The sequence below is a fragment of the Notolepis coatsorum genome (genome assembly GCF_963971535.1).
Source record: "Notolepis coatsorum genome assembly, contig: SCAFFOLD_1254, whole genome shotgun sequence".
NCBI classification, from domain to species: domain Eukaryota; kingdom Metazoa; phylum Chordata; class Actinopteri; order Aulopiformes; family Paralepididae; genus Notolepis; species Notolepis coatsorum.
In genome coordinates, this window is record NW_028171914.1 from 29502 (window position 1) to 55000 (window position 25499).

General features: G+C 47.2%; 2 protein-coding genes across 2 annotated transcripts in view; one reads left to right on the forward strand and one right to left on the reverse strand.

Annotated features, from left to right (window-relative positions):
* Positions 1–25499, forward strand: part of LOC311248157 (tensin-2-like) — a gene marked incomplete at its 5' end in the record, with an annotated part of 57214 nt that overhangs the window by 28422 nt on the left and 3293 nt on the right. Inside the window, 9 exon segments of the mRNA XM_084339095.1 lie at positions 1373–2583; positions 4415–4580; positions 6718–7804; positions 7806–8100; positions 11881–12060; positions 13577–13672; positions 15692–15769; positions 22285–22365; positions 24722–24890. Of these exon segments, the coding sequence (XP_084195221.1) occupies positions 1373–2583; positions 4415–4580; positions 6718–7804; positions 7806–8100; positions 11881–12060; positions 13577–13672; positions 15692–15769; positions 22285–22365; positions 24722–24890 (3363 nt within the window).
* On the reverse strand, positions 17465–21148 carry LOC311248156 (tripartite motif-containing protein 16-like; the record flags this gene model as incomplete). The annotated part of the gene is made up of 1 exon (XM_084339094.1): positions 17465–21148. The coding sequence occupies one exon, from the start codon at positions 21146–21148 to the stop codon at positions 19457–19459; it is 1692 nt and encodes a 563-aa protein (XP_084195220.1). The 3' UTR covers positions 17465–19456.

Genomic DNA, 25499 nt, shown 5'->3' on the forward strand with positions numbered 1-25499 from the left:
AGCTAATGAGTCATTCTTAAATGTATATCGGCGTTGTTCCAACAATAGAAATACATCTCCTTTTAATCCCTTTCTTAGCTTACATTAAATTTACAAACGTCTTCACTTTAACTTTTATTTTTATTTATCATTTGCACAATGCATTATCTGTAGTGCTGTCCGGCGATAAAAAAAAATCTAATTAATTACAGGAATTGTAATTAATTAATCTAATTAATCACATTTTAATCGCATAAGGCCTGATATTCTATATTCTATAATCATATTTCAAATTGCATGTGTCCGGATGGCAGAATTCAGTACTGTATCTACAAAACCTTCTGTTTAATCATCTTCCATTTATTCATTTGCTTAGATTGTTCAGGTCTGGTAAATTTTAGCATGGTGTTAATCACAGTCAAAGATAAAAAAAAATTTATTGATATTCTCATTTGGTTCATTACAATTTACTCAAGCCTCGTAACAGACACAGTATTTCTGACACTGGGAATACATTCCCTGAGATCCATAGATGTCCCTAGAATCAGATACCAAGAACATGCAAATGGACCATATAAAAAAAAAGTTTGTAAATGTTTATTCTACGTTCTTATGGAATGAATGAAATAAAAAAAATGTTTTATAAATAAATCAATTAAATAAATGTTGAGTTAATTTTCATAACGCGATAATTTGCTGTGTAATTAATTAATTAATCTAATTAACGCGATACACTGACAGCCCTAATAATTTTTATTCAATGTCTCTTTCAACCAAGAGAAGGAAAGTATAATTTAAGAGGGTTATGTATTCTTAAAACATGTAAAAAGGTAAGAACTAATGTAAAAGCTAGATGTGTTTAAATTTTGGGAGTTAAATTGTGGAATAGTCTTAGTGACGGGTTGAAGTTGTGTACCTCTCAGGGGAGATTTAAAAAGGCCCTGAAGGATAAAATAATTCAGGAGTACAGTTTTGAGTAAAACATCAAACATTTATTTTTTCTTTAAAAAAAAAATATCTTGCAGCATTTTTCTTTCTCATATTAAAATATATTTAGTTTTTAAGAATTCATAAAGGATAGGCAAAAAATAAGCATGTGCTTCAGCCTATTCCTTTTTTCTGGTCGTTGATTTTGGATTTTGTGTGTGAGCTTACTTTGAATACCGGTATGTACATTTGTGATTTTTCTTCTCTTTTTTCTTTTCCTTTGGTAACTCCACACGGGTGCGTTTGATTTGTCTGTAAACAAGACCGAAAAATAAACTTCATTCATTCCTTCATTCCTTCCTTCCTTCATTCCTTCCTTCATGTTATAACAAAGGGTTAGGGTTAGGGGGGGTGTGTGTGTGTAACATTCCTTCCTGTTATAACACCGCTCCTCCTCCCCCTCCAGGCTCGCCCGCTCCTGTTCCTGCCGCGCAGGGTACCGCTCCCAACGCTGCGCCGAGCCCGGCTGCGACCGCACCCTCCTCATGCCCAACGGCTACTGCCTGGAGCGGGCGCCCGGCACCAACGGGCACCACGGGGCCCCCCCCGGCCCCGCGCCCGCCGCGCCCCCCCCCTCGCACATGGACCTGTGTCAGCACTACAGCCCTCACTCCCACCAGAACCTCCCGCCCCCGGACCTGGTGTGGGACCGGCACAGCGGCCCCCCGCCGCCCCACTACCTGCACCGCCCCCCCTGCCCCGAGGCCACCGCGCCGCCCCCCTCACACCACCTCTACCCCCCGTACCCGTCCCAGGACCACTCCCACGGCGCGCTCCCCCCGGGCCGGCTGCACTGTCGGAGCGTCGGTGACGACTACGGCCCCTACCACCACCCGCCCCACGGCCACCACCACCCCCACCCCCACGCGGCGCACCACCCGAAGCCCGCCGTTAGCCCCACGTACCACGACATCGTGTTGCTGGATGGCACGCCGCCCCCCGGCTGCGCGTGCCGGGACTGCAGCAGCGTGCGGCGGGAGGACCACTCCTACCACCACGGCCCTCTGAGGCCGGACCGCGGCGACAGCTTCCACTGGGACCGGGAGGCGGAGCTACAGCACCGGGAGGCGGGGCTACGGAGAGCCAGGGAGGCGGAGCTGCTGCCCAGAGGGGGGGCGGAGCTCCACTGGGAGCCGCCGGGGGGGCTGAGGCGGGGGGGGGGCCTGCAGTGGGAGCGCGACAGGGAGGCCGCCGAGCTGCTGTGGGAGCGGGAGCGCGAGGCGGAGTACTGGCACCGCCGGGCCACCGTCTCCTCCTACGGGCCGCCGGCGTTCACCTTCGACCCCTTGCCGTCAGGCCACCCGGCCTACCCGGAGGCGTCGCGCTCCCACCTGGAGCTGAAGCACGGCGGCGGGTACCAGACAACGCCGGCGCACCAGCGGGCCTGCCCCTCCTGCTCGCCCCCCTGCTACCAGCAGCAGCCCTCGCCGTCCGAGAGCCGGGGCTACGCGTCGGGGTACCAGTCCGAGTCCACGTCCCCGCTGCCCCCCCCCACCGCCTCCTCCTCCGCCCTGCCCTGTGGCCACGGCAACGGGCACCAGCATCATCAGCAGCACCAGCATCATCAGCACCATCATCCGGACGCGCAGCGGTCTTACGGCTCCGAGAGCCAGACCGGTGAGTCCCTTTTTTTCAATGATCGATGACCTCCCCTGGACTTAACCCTTCATTGCCCCTCTGTGTTGCAGTACTGAATTGCTTGACAGCGCCCTCTGTCTTGCGGGTTGTGTCATTGTACTCAGTAGGGATATCCTCTTTCATTGGTCGATGTTGACCACCTTTCATTGGTCGATGTTGACCACTCCCCCGATCCTTAGACCACGCTCCCTTAGGCCACACCCCCTTAGTGTATCTCTTGAACCGTTTGTCGTAGAGACTTGCGGGTTGTTCCATTGTACTCGGTAGGGATATCCTCTTTCATTGGTCGATGTTGACCACTCCCCCGATCATTAGACCACGCCCCCTTAGTCCAGAAAAATTTCAAAAACGCGAAAAAGTCAGAAAATTTTCAAAAACTCGGAAAAGTCTGAAAAAATTTAAAAACTTGGAAAAATTCGAAAAATTTCTAAAACGCGGAAAAGTCAAAAAAAAATAAAAAAATTTGAAGTCATAAAAATTTCAAAAACCCGGAAAAGTAAAAAAAAAATCAAAAACACGGAAAAGTCTAAAAAATTTCAAAAACTCTGAAAAGTCCAAAAAATTTCAAAAACGCTGAAAAGTTCGAAACATTTCAAAACTCGGAAAAGTCCCAAAAAATTCTACGACTCTGAAAAGTCCGAAAAATTTAAAAAAATGAAAAGTCTGAACATTTTCAAAAACTTGGAAAAGTCCGAAAAACTTTTAAAACTCGGAAAAGTCAAAAAAAATTCAAAAACTCGGAAAAGAAAAAAATATATAAAACTCGGAAAAGTCAAAAAAAAATAAAACTCGGAAAAATCAGCAAAATTTCTAAAACTCGGAAAAGTCCGAAAAATTTCAAAAACTCTGAAAAGTCCGAAAAATTTTAAAAACTCTGAAAAGTCAGAACAATTTCAAAAACTCCGAAAAGTCTCATTCCTGAGTCGTCATTTTAATACGTTTTTTTTGTTTGTCATAGAGACTCGCAAGAGACCCTCTCCCGTTGACCGGCGGTGCACAGGCGTCACCCACACTTTCACAATTTCCCCCGCGTGGAATTGTCTAGTTTAGTTTATATTCCATTTAATTTTATTCTACCTTTTTATTTTATTCTACAGTAATTGTCTGCCGGTTAATGTCGCACCAAAAACGACCAAATTAAATTCCTTGTATGTGACCTCTCTCCTCATCTTCTCCTCCTCTCTCTCCTCATCTCCTCCTTCTCTCTCTCCTCATCTCCTCCTCCTATCTCTCTCCTCCTCTCCTCCTCCTCTCTCTCCTCTCTCCTCCTCCCCTCCTCTCTCCTCTCTCCTCTCTCCTCCTCTCCTCTCTCCTCTCTCCTCCTCTCCTCTCTCCTCTCTCCCCCTCTCCTCTCCTCTCTCCTCTCTCCTCCTCTCCTCTCTCCTCTCTCTCTCTCCTCTCCTCCTCTCCTCTCTCCTCTCTCCTCTCTCTCCTCCTCTCCTCCTCCTCTCTCTCCTCTCTCCTCCTCCCCTCCTCTCTCCTCTCTCCTCCTCTCCTCTCTCCTCTCTCCTCCTCTCCTCTCTCCTCCTCTCCTCCTCCTCTCTCTCCTCTCTCCTCCTCCCCTCCTCTCTCCTCTCTCCTCCTCTCCTCTCTCCTCCTCTCCCCTCCTCTCTCCTATCTCCTCCTCTCGTTTCCTCTCTCCTCCTCCCCTCCTCTCTCCTCCTCTCCTCTCTCCTCTCTCCTCCTCCTCTCTCTCCTCTCTCCTCCTCCCCTCCTCTCTCCTCTCTCCTCCTCTCCTCTCCTCTCTCCTCCCCTCCTCTCCTCTCTCTCTCCTCCTCTCTCTCTCCTCCTCTCCTCCTCCTCCTCTCAGACGGTCTGCGTAGCTCCGGGGATAGCGTGGGCTGGAGGGACCACGTCACACACGGCTCCTTCAAGCGGGTCCACAGAGACGCCCCGGGCCCCTGCTCCACGCCCTCCGACATGTCCGGCCCGTCCACTCCCGTCCACACCAGCAGCCCCCTGAGGGCCCAGGAGAGGTAGGTGCCTCGCCCTCGTCCTGCTGAGAAGGCGGTACATTATTGCGGGGCTTTTTTTTGCAAACAAGACGGTGCTGAGTCGTAGCTAGGAGGTGGTCTGGAGGGGGCCTGTGTGTCGCCCCCCCCCCCCCCCGGAAGGCAAAAGAATGTGCAATAAAGAAAGTGTCGTATATTTCTAATCAATATCTAAGGTGATTTACAGTACAATGAGGTTGCTATCTGGAAAAGGAAGAAGGTCATAATGATAGAATGGTCTTCTCTACTGATAGAGAAATAACTGTGCAGCCCAGACAAAAGGAACTATAGTTCAACTCTATTCTGATTTATTTTGCCAAAGGGCTCAGAGTGAATTCAGACGGTTGTTTTACATACAGGGATCATTTCATATTACATCAAAACATGTTTGTACAAAGGCTTAATAAGATTTGCACATCAAACCCAGTCTGTACATAAAACAGAGAGTACCTTTTGCCATCACATAGTTAAACCTGGTCCAAACTACATTTACTATATCACACAAAACAGTGATTCCATACAGTTTACTTACGTCAATAGCAGCACAGTCTGTGGGTGGGCGGTCGAGAGACACAGAAACCCCCTGGTGGTTTCTGGCCTGTCTCTCTAACACCGCGCTCTCTGTTATATACCCTGATATCCACCAATAATAGCAATCTAGTAGTACGTTTTGGTCCAATCAGGTTTGTCTTCTGGGAGGGCGGTCCGCCCCCCCCCCCCCCCCCCCTGTCTTCTTCGCCGTGTGTTCTTCCAGTATATCAACAGCGGGGGTCTTCATGTGACTTTTTGATGACTGGACAGTTTTAACACTAACCTTTTCTAATCTGTAAATTAAATGTAAGAAGTTACATATTTATTCAGCATTAACCCAATGTGGAGTTTGTCTATATTTTAATACCAGATTCCCTATATAAAGTATACTGAATTAATAGTTCTAATGATTTAGGTTCTAGTGCTTTACAACCAGAGTGAAATAGCATTATTACTTAAATAACCAGTTTGACATTCTAAATGATATTCAAATATCTTTTATCTAATATGGTTTAATTAATATGATCTTGTTTATGACCATTTCCATGAACCTTTAGCAAAAGCAAGTTAGGTCTGTGTTTCTCTGCCTGTCACTGCTCAGCTGTCTGTTGCTGAACTCTGCTCTTAGCTGGATGTGACTATATTTACATACAGTCCTCAGTCACACGAGTGGGGGTTGAGTGGCTGTTTTCCTTCTGTTCTAAGCAGTTGAGTACATCTGTGTGTGTGAGGGTTTGTTGACTATTCCTGTAACACCAATATCACCTTTTGCTGAGCACTGAAAATCCATTCTGCTGTTGAAAGGGTACACCTGGCTTTTGCATTATGGTTCTCTAATTATTCACACATATTAGTTATGAAATACACAGTCAAAGATACCACAAAAGCCATTTGCTGTAAGTGAAGTGTAAAAGTGGACCAAAGGAACAGAGGAACAGAGCAATCACATGTTGGACAATGATGTGTCCCCAAGATTTCACTGATTTCTTTTTTTAATATATATATATATAATTGTTTTAAACACATGGTGGTGCTGGTGTGTTGTCATAGTGACGCCGCGCCCCTATGACATTGTTCAGGGAAAGCCCTGTGATTGTCTTTAGGCGTTCTCAGCCAATTGGATGCTTAGAAGTTTTTTATAAATACATCGATAAATACAAAATACAAATACAAATCCGCCTAGCTTAGCACAAATGAATCGAAGCCGATACGGACCACATGCCTAGCTTAGAACTACGGGAGAGGTGTTTTTTTTGCCCAAAACACCTGTAGGCTAGTTGATCCGTATCCGCTCCCATTCATTATGCTAAGCTAGGCTAGCTTGCAGCCGGATAACTTCCTACTGAACAAACAGAGAGGAGACTGGTCTCTATCTTCTCGTCTGACTCTGGAGAAGACGGTGAGCTGATGTACCATAACGTCGGCGTGTTCCTTTAAATAGACGCACACGATGACAGAGGAAGTGATCTAAAATGGATAAAAAGGCATTCTTCCCATTTCAGCTCGACTTTAATAATCTATTATTTTAGAGACTGACTGATTTCAGGTGAAATATAAATAAACTAAAGTGGATGTTTGTCTCCTCCCTCAGTCCCGGTCTCGCAGGAAGAGAGTACGAGATCCGGACCACAGACATCATCGGCAACGACTGCGACTCCGGCGCCCGGTCCGGCGAGGAGGACGGACCCTGTCGGGACATCGGCGCCGGCCGGCAAACACACGCCGCTTACGACGTCACACCGGTCGCCACGGAAACACACAACGCCTCACCGGAGGAGTCCCGCTCGCACTGCGCGGCGGTCGTCGTCGTCGTCGCCGCGCCCCCCACCACGGAACCCGGTGGCCACTGCGCTACTACTATGCCCGCGCACCCCCCCTCGCCCGCCCGCCAGCAGAGCCACTGCGGTCCGGCTGCCGCCCGGGATCGGGACCCTGCCACCCATGCGGCCGTGACGCCCGTCGTTGCCGCTCCTCCCGCTGCTCCTCCCCCCCACCGCTCCGAGGCTCCTCCCTCCCCTGCGGTGGATAAACCCATCCAGCCCGGTGCCCAGAACCCCCAGACCCCCCCCCATCATCCCACAGACTCGAGTCAGACCCCGCAAGCCTCCGGTTCCCCCGGACCGCCGAGCCCCCTGGCGCGGGGCGAGGTGAACGGAAGCGGTCCGCCCCGGGAAGCCGGTCCGGAGGCCGCTAGACCCGGCTCCCCCCCTCCCTCCTCCCCCCTCTCCTCCCCCTCCTCCCCCCAGGCCCTCCTCCCCGGCAGCATGCAGGGCTCCCCCGTCCACGACGAGCCCCCGGTGCCCGGTTTCGCCACGCTGGGCAGGAGACTGATGCTGGGCGGGGCTGAACCCCCCCGCCCCCCACACAACGACCACCACAACCAACAACAACAACAACAACAACATCCACATGGACCGCCACACCACCACTACTACCCCGGCATGGAGGCGGCGGCCAACGGCGGACACGCGGGCAAGCCCTGCCACCCTCTGGAGGGCACCGAGAGGCACTCCGCCGCCACCTTCCCCTCCTCCTACGTGCCCAGCGCCTCTCCGCTCCACCCGGTGGCCTCTTCCTCCTCCTACTCCAACTACTCCATGGTCAGCGTCCCCCCCCAGCCCCACCCTAACCCCCAGCCCCAGCCTCCGCTCCCGGAGAAGCGGCGCCAGTCCTCCTCCTCCTCCTCCTCCCAGCCCGGGTCGCCCAACGGCTCTGAGGCCGGCCCTGGGACTCGTGGTGGTGGTGCCTCCCTCCTCCTCCCCCTCCCCCTCCTCTTCCTCAGCCGCAGCCATGCAGCAGCAGCAGCACCACCACGTCACCTTCTCTCCCACCGTGGGGGAAATGGCGCCTCCTGCAGCTCAAAGCGAGGCGGGTCTGCCGTCCGCCGAGGCCGAGACGGCAAACAGGGTCAGCGTGAAGTTCGTCCAGGACAGCTCCAGGTTCTGGTACAAGCCCGGCATCACCAGAGACCAAGGTCAGTGTGACGGGACGACATGTGGGAGGTGTAGCGGTTACTTCCTGGTCTATAGGGAGGTGTAGTGGTTACTTCCTGGTCTATAGGGAGGTGTAGTGGTTACTTCCTGGTCTATAGGGAGGTGTAGTGGTTACTTCCTGGTCTATAGGGAGGTGTAGTGGCTACTTCCTGGTCTATAGGGAGGTGTAGTGGTTACTTCCTGGTCTATAGGGAGGTGTAGCGGTTACTTCCTGGTCTATAGGGAGGTGTAGTGGTTACTTCCTGGTCTATAGGGAGGTGTAGTGGTTACTTCCTGGTCTATAGGGAGGTGTAATGGTTACTTCCTGGTCTATAGGGAGGTGTAGTGGTTACTTCCTGGTCTATAGGGAGGTGTAGTGGTTACTTCCTGGTCTATAGAGAGGTGTAGTGGTTACTTCCTGGTCTATAGGGAGGTGTAGTGTGTAGTGGTTACTTCCTGGTCTATAGGGAGGTGTAGTGGTTACTTCCTGGTCTATAGGGAGGTGTAGTGGTTACTTCCTGGTCTATAGGGAGGTGTAGTGGTTACTTCCTGGTCTACAGGGAGGTGTAGTGGTTACTTCCTGGTCTATAGGGAGGTGTAGTGGTTACTTCCTGGTCTATAGGGAGGTGTAGTGGTTACTTCCTGGTATATAGGGAGGTGTAGTGGTTACTTCCTGGTCTATAGGGAGGTGTAGTGGTTACTTCCTGGTCTATAGGTAGGTGTAGTGGTTACTTCCTGGTCTATAGAGAGGTGTAGTGGTTACTTCCTGGTCTATAGGGAGGTGTAGTGGTTACTTCCTGGTCTATAGAGAGGTGTAGTGGTTACTTCCTGGTCTATAGGGAGGTGTAGTGGTTACTTCCTGGTCTATAGAGAGGTGTAGTGGTTACTTCCTGGTCTATAGGGATGTGTAGTGTGTAGTGGTTACTTCCTGGTCTATAGGGAGGTGTAGTGGTTACTCCCTGGTCTATAGGGAGGTGTAGTGGTTACTTCCTGGTCTATAGGGAGGTGTAGTGGTTACTTCCTGGTCTATAGGGAGGTGTAGTGGTTACTTCCTGGTCTATAGGGAGGTGTAGTGGTTACTTCCTGGTCTATAGGGAGGTGTAGTGGTTACTCCCTGGTCTATAGGGAGGTGTAGTGGTTACTCCCTGGTCTATAGGGAGGTGTAGTGGTTACTTCCTGGTCTATAGGGAGGTGTAGTGGTTACTTCCTGGTCTATAGAGAGGTGTAGTGGTTACTTCCTGGTCTATAGGGAGGTGTAGTGGTTACTTCCTGGTCTATAGGGAGGTGTAGTGGTTACTTCCTGGTCTATAGGGAGGTGTAGTGGTTACTTCCTGGTCTATAGGGAGGTGTAGTGGTTACTCCCTGGTCTATAGGGAGGTGTAGTGGTTACTCCCTGGTCTATAGGGAGGTGTAGTGGTTACTTCCTGGTCTATAGGGAGGTGTAGTGGTTACTTCCTGGTCTATAGGGAGGTGTAGTGGTTACTTCCTGGTCTATAGGGAGGTGTAGTGGTTACTTCCTGGTCTATAGGGAGGTGTAGTGGTTACTTCCTGGTCTATAGGGAGGTGTAGTGGTTACTTCCTGGTCTATAGGGAGGTGTAGTGGTTACTTCCTGGTCTATAGGGAGGTGTAGTGGTTACTTCCTGGTCTATAGGGAGGTGTAGTGGTTACTTCCTGGTCTATAGGGAGGTGTAGTGGCTACTTCCTGGTCTATAGGGAGGTGTAGTGGTTACTTCCTGGTCTATAGGGAGGTGTAGTGGTTACTTCCTGGTCTATAGGGAGGTGTAGTGGTTACTTCCTGGTCTATAGGGAGGTGTAGTGGTTACTTCCTGGTCTATAGGGAGGTGTAGTGGTTACTTCCTGGTCTATAGGGAGGTGTAGTGGTTACTGCCTGGTCTACAGGGAGGTGTAGTGGTTACTCCCTGGTCTATAGGGAGGTGTAGTGGTTACTTCCTGGTCTATAGGGAGGTGTAGTGGTTACTTCCTGGTCTATAGAGAGGTGTAGTGGTTACTTCCTGGTCTATAGGGAGGTGTAGTGGTTACTTCCTGGTCTATAGGGAGGTGTAGTGGTTACTTCCTGGTCTATAGGGAGGTGTAGTGGTTACTTCCTGGTCTATAGGGAGGTGTAGTGGTTACTCCCTGGTCTATAGGGAGGTGTAGTGGTTACTCCCTGGTCTATAGGGAGGTGTAGTGGTTACATCCTGGTCTATAGGGAGGTGTAGTGGTTACTTCCTGGTCTATAGGGAGGTGTAGTGGTTACTTCCTGGTCTATAGGGAGGTGTAGTGGTTACTTCCTGGTCTATAGGGAGGTGTAGTGGTTACTTCCTGGTCTATAGGGAGGTGTAGTGGTTACTTCCTGGTCTATAGGGAGGTGTAGTGGTTACTTCCTGGTCTATAGGGAGGTGTAGTGGTTACTTCCTGGTCTATAGGGAGGTGTAGTGGTTACTTCCTGGTCTATAGGGAGGTGTAGTGGCTACTTCCTGGTCTATAGGGAGGTGTAGTGGTTACTTCCTGGTCTATAGGGAGGTGTAGTGGTTACTTCCTGGTCTATAGGGAGGTGTAGTGGTTACTTCCTGGTCTACAGGGAGGTGTAGTGGTTACTGCCTGGTCTACAGGGAGGTGTAGTGGTTACTTCCTGGTCTATAGGGAGGTGTAGTGGTTACTTCCTGGTCTATAGGGAGGTGTAGTGGTTACTTCCTGGTCTATAGGGAGGTGTAGTGGTTACTTCCTGGTCTATAGGGAGGTGTAGTGGTTACTTCCTGGTCTATAGGGAGGTGTAGTGGTTACTTCCTGGTCTATAGGGAGGTGTAGTGGTTACTTCCTGGTCTATAGGGAGGTGTAGTGGTTACTTCCTGGTCTATAGGGAGGTGTAGTGGTTAGTTCCTGGTCTATAGGGAGGTGTAGTGGTTACTGCCTGGTCTATAGGGAGGTGTAGTGGTTACTTCCTGGTCTATAGGGAGGTGTAGTGGTTACTTCCTGGTCTATAGGGAGGTGTAGTGGTTACTTCCTGATCTATAGGGAGGTGTAGTGGTTACTTCCTGGTCTATAGGGAGGTGTAGTGGTTACTTCCTGGTCTATAGGGAGGTGTAGTGGTTACTTCCTGGTCTATAGGGAGGTGTAGTGGTTACTTCCTGGTCTATAGGGAGGTGTAGTGGTTACTTCCTGGTCTATAGGGAGGTGTAGTGGTTACTTCCTGGTCTATAGGGAGGTGTAGTGGTTACTTCCTGGTCTATAGGGAGGTGTAGTGGTTACAGCCAGGCCTAACGTACGTTATTTTCTAGGGATGTCCGATATTATCGGCCTACTGATATTATCGGCAGATATTGGCATTAAAATGTAATATCGGGGTGAATGAATAATTCTGATTTTGTAATTGTACAAACTTGCTTCACCAATAAAAACTTTTGTTTAAAAAAAAAAATGTAATATCGGAAATTATCGGTATCGGTTTACCAAATTTAAAAAAAAATTACATTTATTTAACCTTTACTTACCCAGGAAAGCAAGTAAGAACAAATTGTTATTTTATTTATTGTGAAAAGTATGCATAATTTTGTGTTAATTCCACGACAAGGGATATGTAATGTTAATTACCTGAAAGTATTCTTTTTTTGGGGGGGGGGGGGGGCCCTGCATATATATCGGTATCGGTTGATATCGGTATCGTAAATTAAGAGTTGGACAATATCGGTATATCGGATATCGGTAAAAAAGCCAACATCGAACATCCCTAGTCTTTTTCCTATGAGCTGCTGTTGACAGCGTGTCTGTGTTTCGACTGCAGCGATAGCGGCACTGAAGGAGAGAGAGCCAGGAGCCTTCCTGATCAGGGACAGCAACTCCTTCCAGGGCGCCTACGGCCTGGCCCTCAAGGTGGCCACGCCCCCCGCCCTCAAGGTGGCCACGCCCCCCGCCCTCAAGGTGGCCACGCCCCCCGCCAACGTCAACAACCACAGCAGCAAAGGTACGGATACCAACCCACCGTGTGTGTGTGTGTGTGTGTGTGTGTTCTATATACCTACTTATACACCTGCATATAACCCATATAACTCTGTATGATAGCATGTACAATAATGCTGTATATACTGTTATCTTTATTTCTCTTTATTTCTCTTTATTTTATACCCAGTTTAACACTTTAAGTGCCAAAAACGCTTTTAGGCGTCCTTCCCCGCCATGCTCAAGTTGCCGAGGACGCCGTAACTCGTCTTTGATATCAATATTTAAAAAATCTGTGATCGGAATCATATTTTCCATCCGCAGCCTTCACACACTGTTCTGAGATCCTCTCAATCCTCTAGCGGTTCAAGAGCGCCATCTGGTGGCCGATCGGCAGAAGCGCCAAACAGGAAGTGATGTGGATGAAGTGCTGATCACCCATATTACTTCCGGCCACTCTCTATAGCTCCCGCGACTCCATCTTGACACAATACATAGCGATCCGTTGCCAATAACTCGATAAACAACATGATTTGGACGTATATACCATTATACAACCTGGAAATGGACCGGGTATTTTTACATCCCATAATGGAAAACTGTCTACCCCATGCTGACCGCCCAACGGCCCGCGGAGACTGGGGTGAGTTTTAGCGTGTAATATTTCCGTGTTCGATACTAACTGATCTGATGAACATATGACCCACATTAGATGAATGGTATAACGCTGCCCACGGAATTATAAACGCCCCCTCGCCCATCCGGTCAACATCAGATGACGTGTAGTAACTTCCAGAAGTACTTCCAGTTGGAATTTTTTATATCGCGCTGATTGCTATCAAACTGTATTTCATCATCAATATAATGCATTTGGGGCTATAAATCACGTTCTGGAGAAAGCTGCAGAAAGAGATGAAAACATACTTATACTTTAGACTATATTTTAGTATGAATATGTGAATGAAAAAGTTTAACGTTGCTACACCATGAACAATACATATAGGACCTTGAATGGGCCCTAATAATGGCAATCTAGCAATAGAATTTAAAAAGTTATAGCCCTGCAAAGAAGGGGAACTTCTCCATGTTAAATAGAGCTGGCAACGGATGGTATATCATGAATTTAGCCTTAGGCAATCAAAGTGTTAATCACCTGTACATTGTATATATTGCTGTTGCACTTTACTGTTACATTTGCACTCTGGTTGGATGCCAAACTTATTTCCGTTGTACTGTACTCGTCTATGTGAGTGATTTTTTTACTGGAAAATAATGAACATGATGATCTATTTTTTTATTGTATTTATTCATTTATTGTAAGCCTATACCGGCGGGGAACCCTAGAGGGCGCCATTACATTAACAGAACATATTTCGTTGTACTGTACTTGTGCTGTATGATGACAATACATTTTAATCTAATCTAATCTAATCTAATTATTGCGAGAGAGAAAATAACCTAGGTCTGTAGTCTAGAGAGAGTGTAATATTCTCCCAGCTAATAGGGTAATAATTAATATGTTCTATATTTCTATAACCCAGTCGTTGACCCCCTGGAGCAGCTGGTGAGACACGTCCTGATCGAGACCGGGCCTCGTGGAGTCAAGATCAAAGGGTGCCAGAACGAGCCCTACTTTGGTGAGATGAGGTCGTGGTGGAATATTCAAATGAGCCAAACAGTAAGCTGTAGGAATTCAGGTCGAGTCAATTTGTATAAAAAAATATAGAACATAGGCGGCTGGGTGGCGCAGCGGACTAAGCGCTCGTCACCAATGCGAAAGACACTGGTATCGAATCCGGCTGTCAGCGTTGCCTCCGGCTTGGCCGGCCGTCATACTGACTCAATTGGCAGAGTCAGCGGGAGGGGAAAGCCGGTGGGTGGGGATTGGACGTTGTGGACAGCGACTCCTACAGGTCGGTTGGGTGACGCCTGTACAGCAGAAACAGGAAGTATCGGGGGCAGCGTGAGCCTCCCACGCGTTACTCCTCGCCACTGAGAGTCCGCGCTGGCAGGTGAAAAGATGCGACAGGCTGCTTCCTCGTGTACCGGAGGGGACACGTGATGCAAGGCTTCTATCCTTACTACAGCCGACCAGTGGGGGGCATAGTCGAGCAACGTTCAAGACAGGGGAGGGAAGAATTGGAATCACGAAATTGGGATGGGAAAAAAAAATAGAAAAATAGGAGAAAAAGTGGACCAAAAAGAATTATAATGTGCAATTATTTTTAACTTGTCGAATATGTACTTTTCTTTTTCTTTTTATTTAGTGGTACTTATGTTATTGCAGGGTTACAAGTTACAGGTTGAAAAAGCCCTCAGCTCGGAACTAGGCAAAATCTGCACCTGGCTCGCCGACAACAAACTATCATTACACATGGGCAAAACAGAGTCCATTCTCTTCGGTTCAAATAACAAACTCAGCAAGACCGACGGCTTCTCGGTTACAGTGGGTGACAATATTATCACAAGGAAAGATGAAATTACCTACCTGGGTTCCATCCTAGAGGATAATCTTTCCTGTGACAAAATGGCATCCAATGTAATAAAAAAAGTCAACCAACGAACGCGATTCTTGTACCGGATCTCCTCTCTGGTAAACAAGAATACCCTGAAGACTCTAGCAGGAGCACTCATTCAAGGGTACTACGACTATGCTTGCACCTCATGGTACCAAAGCACCTCAAAGGCACTAAAAAACAAATTACAAACATCTCAAAACAAGCTAGTCAGACTACTACTTGACCTGACTCCTAGAACCCACCTCACCCCTGCCCACTTTGACAACCTAGGATGGCTTAGAGTAGACGACAGAGTACAGCAACTTGCAATGGGCCTGGTCTACAAGATACACTACGCGACCAAGGTACCCATGTACATGTCAAAATACTTCCCAAAGGTCAGTGAATACCACGATCACAACACCAGAGGGAGCTCCACAAATCATGTAAAACCCAGATTCGGCTCAAACAAGGGACTAAACACGTTTCGCAATTATGCCACATCAATGTGGAACGCCCTACCTAAAGCTGTAAAGGAATGTGGATCACTACCCACTTTCAAAAACACTCTCAAAAAACACCTACGTGAGACTGCAATTCGAAACTGGCCCCTACAAATGTCCTAACCTAGTTGTACAGTAAATGACCAAGTAAGGCTTTGTCAATATTCCAATGTACAGTGTACAATGTGTGTGTGTCCCCTACCCAACCCCCCCCCCCCCCCCCCCCCCCAACCCCCACCTCCAATGTACAGCCCTCACCCAACCCCACCCCACACATCCAACCTCCTCCAATGTACAGTTTCTACGCCAAATGTATATACACTCCTTTTTCTGGACACTTTTGTATCACAAACAGTACTGTATTTGCAAATCTGATATGTCATAAATGTATAGATGTAGCAGTACTGTCTATCTGTATGTCATGTATGTCATATATGTTATGATGAATTGAAAATGGGGGACCCTGATGTAAACAAGACGAAAGTCTTTCTCTGGTCTGCATCCCCTTAACAATTGTATGTATTGAGCCGTACTGTACTGTACCCATTCTGCAATCTGTTAATAAACTTTTCAATCAATCAATCAATCAGGGTTAGGGTTAGAGCCAAACAAATGCTGCTTCATTGACGAGACGCTTGAATGTCTTGCTCTACAGGGAGTTTATCAGCGCTAGTCTACCAACACTCCATCACCCCGATCTCTCTGCCCTGCGCGCTGAAGATCCCAGAGAAAGGTCTGTAGTTGCTCCACACATTCTAAATTGCATTATGAAGTATGTTTTATTTTATTTTTTATAGTTGATTTATAACGTTTTATAGGTCGATTGTGCTTTGAGATGCAGCATTTCTTGACATGAAACGTTGTATGTTTTGCTAATAAGATTTCTTACTTCATTTTTGTATTTCTTAGCAAAGGGGAACGATAAACACAACGTGCGTGACACAACATGTAACGGAACAGTGGCATAATAAATAAATCAAATAATACATAATAAAAACAGACAAACCGGGTTGGGATGTAAACGGATTACATATAACTGGATTACAGTAGTTAGATTACAAAGGTGTGGTAACTGTAATCAGTTTTAAGACAAGATAAGATCAGATATTCCTTTATTGATCCCTTTGGGAAAATTCGGGCGTCATAGCAGCGTGGTGGAGGGGGGAGGGGAGGTACAGGTATGGGCAGGGTAATAGTAGAAAGACATAAATATAGGCAATCAAATTTGATCTGAACATAAAAATGTGAGAAGAATAAACAGTGTAAGTGCAGGTGAGGTCAGTGCCCTAACTGGCACGATATACGTCATACGTTGTAGTGCGTGCAGGATGTCTTCCAATTACATACTGTCAATGATATACTGTAAAACAGACGGCTTATAGTAAAACATGTTTGTATTTTTTTTGGGACGTGTTTTGACGGGTAGTTAAAGGAACACGCCAACATTTTGGGAAATTACCTTATGGTCTTCTCCAGAGAGAGAGACAAGAAGATAGATACCAGTTTCCTCTCTGTGCGTTCAGTAGAAAGCTAGGCATTGTCCAACTAACACCTCTCCCGAAGGCTAACCGGACCTGTCCGCTTCCATTCATTGTGCTAAGCTAGGCTAACATGCAGCCAGATAGCTTTCTACTGAACACACAGAGAGGAGACTGGTCTCTATCTTCTTGTCTCTCTCTGGAGAAGACGGCGAGCTAATTTCCCAAAATGTTGGCGTGTTCCTTTAAGTTACCTGGAAAAATGAATACTTTTCACTTTTTTATATTTTACAAAATATTGGTGTAGCTTGCTGATAGAAGTTATTGTTTTTAATTTTGAAATGTCGTTGTTGTCAGACAAGATGCCAAACTGAATGACAAGAATCTGTTCCAATGGCAAGGATTCTTTGTAGCTGACAGATTGTCTTGTCAAACCTGTCTTGCTGATACTCCTCTACTAACGTGTAAATACCTTTCACCCATCTCTGGAATTCAGAATTTCTTCGCGGAGTTCCCCTTTTGTACACGTGTCATCCATTACAACTCACTTTAATGTTAATTTCATTCTACAAGTACATTGAAGATTTGATTCATCAGCCAGTTCAATACTTTGTGTGAGTAAGTGCTATGGTATAACTTTGCAACGTATAGCGCTGTAGTCGAGTTGAGAACTCAAAAAGTCAGGGAATTGAACCCCCAGCCCTTGCTGTGTTAATGCCATCTTCTACCCATTGAGCTAAAAAGGGAATGGAACCTCTAACCCTGGTATTGTTAGTGCCTTGCTCTACCGATTGAGCTACAATGTGCATGGAACCCCAAACCCTTGCTGTGTTAGTAACTAAGTATGATCAGATTAATGAAATTATCAATTTGATATGCCTATAAAATGCCATATGGATAAAAAACACCAAGATAAGATAATATACACCTTTATTAATCCCCTTGGGGTAATTCAGCAGCATGGGGGAAGGAGAAGAGGAATGACAATGAATATAGGTAATAAAATAAAAATACAATATAAAATATGAATGAAAGTGAAAAGAAAAAAGGTGCAAGTGAGGGTTTGTATCATAGTCATGATGACACACACGGCGCCAGAGTCTGTGCAGGGTTTAGTGGTTAAGAGACAGACGGTTCTAACGGGTCTCAAGTTCTGCCACCGTTAGTTCTCCAGCTGCCGGCAGCAGTCCATTTCACCGGCTGTGGATGCCCAGGTGTCTGGGGGCCTCTGGCCTGAAGGACTGTCCCAGGATGTGTGTGGAGAGTCGGGGGGGAGGGATGACTCTATGGCTGAATGTTCTCCTCATCTTGGCCAGCTCCTCATAGAAGGCGTGGGAGGCGTTCTGCAGAACAGCACCCAGCTTCCTTCTCATCCTCCTCCTCTCAGCCACCACCTCTAGTGTGACCAGTGGCCGTCTCTTGTGTTACTGTTAATGGCCATCCAAGTAATGCACACAAGGGGACCTTTGTCCAGGAAGAGATACTGAGTTCCAGTGGTGGGTGAAAGGTATTCAGAGTCTATAGAGTAGTATCACCAAGACAGGTTTTCTGACAGGCAGCTACACGCTGGTTTCCACGGGAAAAAATTTGCCGGAAAGTTTGGTTTCTGACATATCTCGATGTGATTTATCAAGAAATATCTACAGCAAGAATTCTGGGTCTCAATGAATCCAAAATGTCAATGTGGTTAGAAGTGGTGGAGAGAATAAAAGCTAGCTTATAATGGTAGTGTCTGGTTAGGAGCGAGGGATAATGGAGGTACTATCCAAAGAGGGGTCCGGGAGGGGGGGGTTCGAGCTGGAGCATATGTGTGTAGGTATTAGGGGTATATCCTGTATAAGACATTGGTATAAATGGTAATTTCGTTGGATATACACTGTGTATTAATGCTTGTGTATCTTATCGTGTGTTGTCATGTTTGTTTATATGTATGTTTAAAAAAAAAAAAAAAAAAAAAGAGTAGTATCACCAAGACAGGTTTTCTGACCGGCAGCTACAAGGAATCCTCCTTGCCAAGCTTAGTTTAATCATCTGCAGAACAGCACCCAGCCTCCTTCTCATCCTCCTCCTCTCGGCCACCACCTCTAGTGTGACCAGTTCAACTCCCACTACGGAGCTTGTTCAGTTTGTTGCCGTCTCTTGTGTTACTGTTAATGGCCATCCAAGTAATGCACACAAGGGGACCTTTGTCCAGGAAGAGATACTGAGTTCCAGTGGTGGGTGAAAGGTATTCAGAGTCTATAGAGTAGTATCACCAAGACAGGTTTTCTGACAGGCAGCTACAAGGACTCCTTGCCCAGCTTAGTTTAATCAGCACACCAGCTATCAGGAAGCTATGGAGACGTTAATAACAAATGAGTTAATAATAAAAACATCCAGAAGAAAATAAATAAAGAGAAATAAAACGGGCAGATGTCTTAAGCCTGTGTGACCTTTCTCTTATGTGGTCCATAAACAAACTCCAGATGTCCTCAAACTTGTCCGACGAGCGCTGAGCTGTGGGTCTCGGAGAGATGCTCGCACCCTGCAGACTTCAGCAGTGATTTATGACAAGTTTCATATTTTTCCTTAATTCAGCTGCCGAATTGAGGGAGGATATCTAGAATTAAACCACCATTGGTTTGGAATTGTAACTCATTTTATTTTAACATTATTGAATTTCAATGGTAATTACAAATGTCCACAAAATACAAAAGAACGGTTTCATATTGTTGTCCAACCTACCCTGAGTATGAAAATAAAGATTTTGACTTTCCCACATGCAAAGGGAAAGAGGTATTGAAGATAGGATTCAAATATGTAAATATGCAAATATCCAATCAAACAAACTTTACCCCGGTAGGCTAGAAACTGTGTCCCTCAGAACAAAGACAGAGTGACTGAGTGACTGAGTGAATGTAACTCCTAATTACCTCATCTTTCACAACTCGGCATCTTCAAGATCAATTTAAATCAAATTTCAGCTCACAGAACTCAGCCTTCGCAGGGTATGATGGAAACCAAAGTCCAGGATAGAGAGGCTGAGTGAATGTGGTGTTGACTCTGTGCAGGAGGGTCATGGTGTCAGAGACGCTGTAGAAGGACAGAGTACCTGCCCTGTGATCCAGGTACACTCCTATTCTGGAGGACCGGGGGCCCGGTACTGTGATCCTCCTGTTCTTGTGGAGGAAGAGGTAATCACCTGGAGGACTGCAATCTAAAGCCCAGGATTTGGAATTGTTTCCAAATCCACAGTCCTCCCAGGTGCCTGTTCTACTAATGTCTTTGTAGGAGGCTGCTACATCAACCCCTCCACTCCACTCCACCTCCCAGTAACAGCGTCCAGTCAGACCTTCTCTACCCAGAACCTGAGAACATCTAATAAATCTTTCTGGGTGATAAGGATATGACTGTTCTTGCTGCATCCGTGTTGCTTTTCTGTTCCCCTCAGACAAAGACAGAAGTCTGTCTGTTGTGTTTGGGTCCAGTGTGATCTGAGAGGAATATTGTAAGAAGCCAGCTCTGGTCTTGGGCTCTGGTGGTGGCAGTAAAACATTAACTGCATTCACTGTTGTTGAGATTCTGGGCCACTGCTCTTCCAGAACGTCCTCTAGTTTGTCTCTCAGCTCAGACACGACCTCAGTCACATCTGCAAAGTACAGCAGAGGAAGGACACTGATGCTGGGTGAGTCTGTAGACTCACTGGGACTGGAGAGGGGGGGGTAACTCTGTAGAAAGTGGATGTGGTCCTCTGTGTGTGAGAGCTGCTCCAGCTCAGTGCCTCTCCTCCTCAGGTCCGCTATCTCCTGCTCCAGTCTCTTCTGCAGTTCTTCAGCCTGAGTCACTGTGGTCCTCTGTTGGGCTCTGATGACCTTCTTCAGCTCAGAGTGCCTCGTCTTCAAGGAGCGCATCAGCTCAGTAAAGATTCTCCCACTGTCCTCCACTGCTTTATAAGCAGAGCGATTGAGAGAATCAACAGCCCGTTGGGCCTCTTTGAGTCGCTTCTCTCTCTCCTGGACTCTCTGGTGGACTTTCTGCTGACTCATGCCAAGCTCTTTCTGTCTCTCCGTCCTTTCTGCTGCAGCTGAGACTGTATCATGGCCTTTATGTTCATCCATGGAACACAAATAACAGATGCACTGCTGATCAGTACGACAGAAAACGTCCAGAATCCTGTCATGACGAGAGCAGGTGTTCTCCTGAAGCCGTGTGGAGGCTTCGACCAGCTTGTGTTTCTTAAAGGTATCAGATTGATAGTGAGGCTGGAGGTGAGTTTCACAGTAAGAAGCCAGACATACCAGGCAGGACTTGAGGGCTTTCTGCTTTCTCCCAGTGCAGACATCACAGGCCACGTCTCCAGGTCCAGCATAACTGTGATCAGGAGGAGCAGAATACAAGAGTCCTGTCTTCATTAGTTGTTCTATCACTTCAGCCAGCATGTTGTTGTTTTTCAGAACAGGCCTCGGAGTAAAAGTCTCCCTGCACTGGGGACATGACATGTAGATCCCCTTCTGATCATCGTGATCCCAGCAGTCTTTGATACAGCCCATACAGTAGCTGTGTCCACAGGGAATAGTTACCGGATCCTTCAGTACATCCAGACAGATAGAACAGCAGAACTGGTCCCGGTACAGATCAACTCCTTGCTGCGCCATTTTATTCTACAAAGACAACGACACTCTAAGTTTTGTTTTCTCAGGAAGAGTGATCGTGTGAGTGGGAGGTGCTTCCTGGTTATAGAGTAAGCTCTGATCATGTGGGTGGGAGGTGCTCTCTCTCTCTCTCTCTCTCTCTCTCTCTCTCTCTCTCTCTCTCTCTCTCTCTCCCTCTCTCTCTCTCTCGGGGGTGGTAATCTGACTCTGACGTGTACTTTGGCGCACACCTCACGTATCGGAATGTAACTCGAGAACCGCTGAACGGATTTTGTCGCCTGAAACGGCAATCGACAGGCAACAAATAGGGCTTTAATTCTCTATATATATTGTATTCAAATAAATGCACACCTGAGCCGCTAGATTTATTACCCTAAATCAGTGGTATGGCCTTGTTGGAGGTCTCATGCACTCTAACTAATGCGTTCTTGTAGTTATTATTCTGTCTTATTAAAACTGCCTTCCCATGTATGAACACTCACAAACTTCAGCACAGAGGTCCAGACGTCGCGTGTTCATGCAAATTTATTTTAACCCTTTATTACACATATCCTGAACCAAAACCTGAAAAATAAGAAAAAGAAAACAGCATAACTTTTGAAGTTAACAACATATAGAGACAAATTAAAAGATGTTCCCAAACAAGTCTGACCCAAGGAATTCAGTACAATTGTTATTTTTAAGATTCAAACACATCTTGGTTAAATTTCAGGACAGAAAAGGCAATGCTGAAAAAACGTATATCACATCTCTCTTTTCCATTTTTACTAAAAATGTAGTGCATTGGACGAGATCGATTTAGGTTAATATTGGAAATAATATTGTAATAAAGATTGTCTCCATGCCGTTATGCCCTAAATATTGTAGATTTTTTTGTAAACATGGCCAAAAGTGGAAGACGAATGTGAAAAGACTCATTTGTCTAAAAAAATCCACCCTATGCAGGTGGACCTATGTTTCCATCCAGAGACTATTATGTATCCTATGCAATTGACGTATCTCAAGCCCCGCCCCCTCTCTTCTCCATCCTCCAATCACAACGGTCGCTTCCCTCGTGGGCAACAGTTGTGATTGGTGGATCGAGAATAGAAGGGCGGAGCTTGAGATAGGTCCACCAACCACTGTCTCTCTCGCTGCAGAGCTGATAGGCGAGGTGCAGGAGGGGGCGGGGCCAGCCAGCAACATGAGCACGGCTGCCGACCTGTTGAAACAAGGAGCAGGTGAGTCTGTCCTCACGGGAATCACGTGTGTTTATGTTTATTACAAGGACGACTCCACTTTTTTTGGAAATTAGCTTATTTAACATCTTCCCTGGAGTTAGACAAGAAGATGCATACCTTTTTTGTCTCTGTGCGTGCATTTTAGCTTTGGGAATAGACGCTCCGTTAGCATAGCTTAGCTTCATCACTGGAAGTGGGGGAGGACAGTAGCCTTACAGTGCCTTACAGTGTATTGCAAGGTCTGACATTGACCAAACTTGATATGCATGACCTTGGTGGGCTCTAGGTCAACTCCTGAAAAGGGGGTCAATGTCAGACCTTGCAATCAAAAGTTAGGGGGCGCACTGAAATTATGGCAAGGGTTATTAGCCCCCTAACTTTGATTGCAAAGTCTGACATTGACCCCCTTTTCAGGAGTTGACCTAGAGCCCACCAAGGTCATGCATATCAAGTTTGGTCAATGTCAGACCTTGCAATACACTGTAAGGCACTGTAAGGCTACTGTCCTCCCCCACTTCCAGTGATGAAGCTAAGCTATGCTAACGGAGCGTCTATTCCCAAAGCTAAAATGCACGCACAGAGACAAAAAAGGTATGCATCTTCTTGTCTAACTCCAGGGAAGATGTTAAATAAGCTAATTTCCAAAAAAAGTGGAGTCGTCCTTTAAAGGTCCCATGCATTGCTATTCCTTGCACTATTTGGGCAACTTTACACAATTCCTGTGAGTCTATGGAACACATCTGTAAAGTTTTTTTTCAAAAAAAATTCATTGTTTTGTATTTCTAATGAAGTACTCAAAAGCATAATTTTTCTAGTTCAGGATTTCAGGCTGTTCTTGGATGTGTGTCAAATGCGTTTGTTTCCCATACAGAAGCTCCTCTCCCTCTCTATCTCTCTCGCTCCCTCTCTATCTCTCCCTCTCTCTCGCTGCCTCTCTATCTCTCTCTCCCTCTCTCTCGCTGCCTCTCTATCTCTCTCTCCCTCTCTCTCGCTCGCTCGCTTGTTCTCTGCCTCGCTTCACTTTGAGGAAGTGAAGGTATTTCCACTCGCTCTGCCGTTGAGGGGGCGGAGATATGCAAATCAGCACCTTATTCACGTCGGCAATACTGTCAAATCAGAACGGCTTAGTTGAGTGAGGGAAGATCTCGTGAACTCGAGACTAGACTAGATGAGTCAATTATGATCATTAACGACACAGACCACATTGATTTAATCCCCCATTGCTAGGAAACAATGCTAAACACTGGAAAAGGCTATTTATAATGCATGGGACACTTAAAGGAACACGCCAACATTTAGGTATATCAGCTTACCGTCTTCTCCTGAGAGAGACAAGAAGATAGAGACCAGTCTCCTCTCTGTGCGTTCAGTAGAAAGCTATCTGGCTGCACGTTAGCCTAGCTTAGCACAATGAATGGAAGCGGACAGTGCCGGTTAGCCGAGAGGTGTTAGTTGGACAATGCCTAGGCTGCTAACCGGCACTGTCTGCTTTCATACACGGGTCACTTTAACGGAAGGAAAAAGGGACACTTTAAGAAAATAACTTGTTGTGATTGTTGTATAGTATAGTTAGTAACAGCAAGTATAGCATATAGGGACATAGAAGTAAAACTGCACATTGTATAGGAGTGTACATAGGATCCAGTGCCTTTCAGCGATTTATTAACATGTCTTGTTCCGCTCCGCTAATCGCTCATGTTGACCCCGCCCCCAAGTCGCTCTCCGCTCGCTCACTGCTCACCTTAAATCGAGCGCTCCCCGCTCCCCGGCTGATTTTTTTTTTTTTGGAGCATGGTGTAAATGAGCTCAAACTACAACAGTCTACACCCCCTGGGACCCTTAACAATTGTTTGTATTGAGCCGTATTGTAATTGTACCCATTCTGCAATGTTAAATAACGTTCTTTATCCATTCACTAGCTCTACTTAAGCGATGATAGCTAGCCTAGCCACAATGCGATGGTCGCTGCCATTAACGTTAGCATGTAAGCTAACGACAACAACAATGGCGTCATATACTTTTTCTAGCAGGATGTGAGTGACGGTTCACCCTTCTCATTGATTGAAAATGTCCTTCATGTTTGTACATCGCCATCTGTTGCTTTGGCATTGTACTGCATGTATATATTACATCAGTGTTAAACCACTGTGAGCGGCCCGGAGTGGATTGGAGCGGAGGAGAACTCTCGCTCCGGACGTCGCGCCGACACATTTTAAAACCCACTCCTCGCTCACGTCAAAACCGCCCGCTCCGCTCCCCGCGCCGCTCACGCGCTCTGATATGTATGTGATGAATAAACTCTTGAATCTTGAATCTGTTCTGATTGGTCCTCGTGGGTTTGTGCCCCCCCCCCCAGCCTGTAACGTCCTCTACCTGAACTCCGTGGAGACGGAGTCCCTGACCGGCCCCCAGGCCATCGCCAAGGCGTCGGGGGCCACTCTGGGTCGGGGCCCCCGGCCTGCCGCCACCGTGGTCCAGTTCAAGGTGACGTCGCAGGGCATCACCCTGACCGACAGCCAGCGCAGGTGAGGAGAGCCCTACCCCTACCCCCCCCCCCCCCCCCTCCCTCCAGGGTTCCCACAGACATCGCAAAACTAAATTCAAGGACTTTCTCATTTTAAAAAGTTGACTTTTAAATGCTGTTTTCTATAGCAAAATAAAAAAATGTATAAAAAAAATCGGATCCAGGGGCGGTCAGGTGGCGTAGCGGAGATTGCGCCCGTCACCCACGCAGGATATGCTGGGTTTGAGCCCAGCTCTCGGCGTTGCTACCAGCTTGGCTGGTCGTTCATACTAATACAATTGGCAGTGTTAGGGGGTGGGAAGCTGGTGGGTGGGAAGCTGGCGTTGTGGACAGCGACGCCTACAGGTCAGGTCAGGGCGCTTGCTCAGCGGGGGCAGGACTTGGTGGAGATAGCGTGCCCTCCCACGCGTTACACTTCACCAATGAGAGTCCTCGCTGCCAAGTGAAAAGACGTCACTGGCAGTCGCCACACGCATCGGAGGAAGCGTGCGGTCGGCTTCGGGACGCCCTTGTACCGACTCGTAGGAGAACATGCGTACAGCAGCCAGGTAGGGGAGGGGGGGGGATTGGCACGGCGACTAAATTGGACGGGGAGAAAAACAGAAAATCG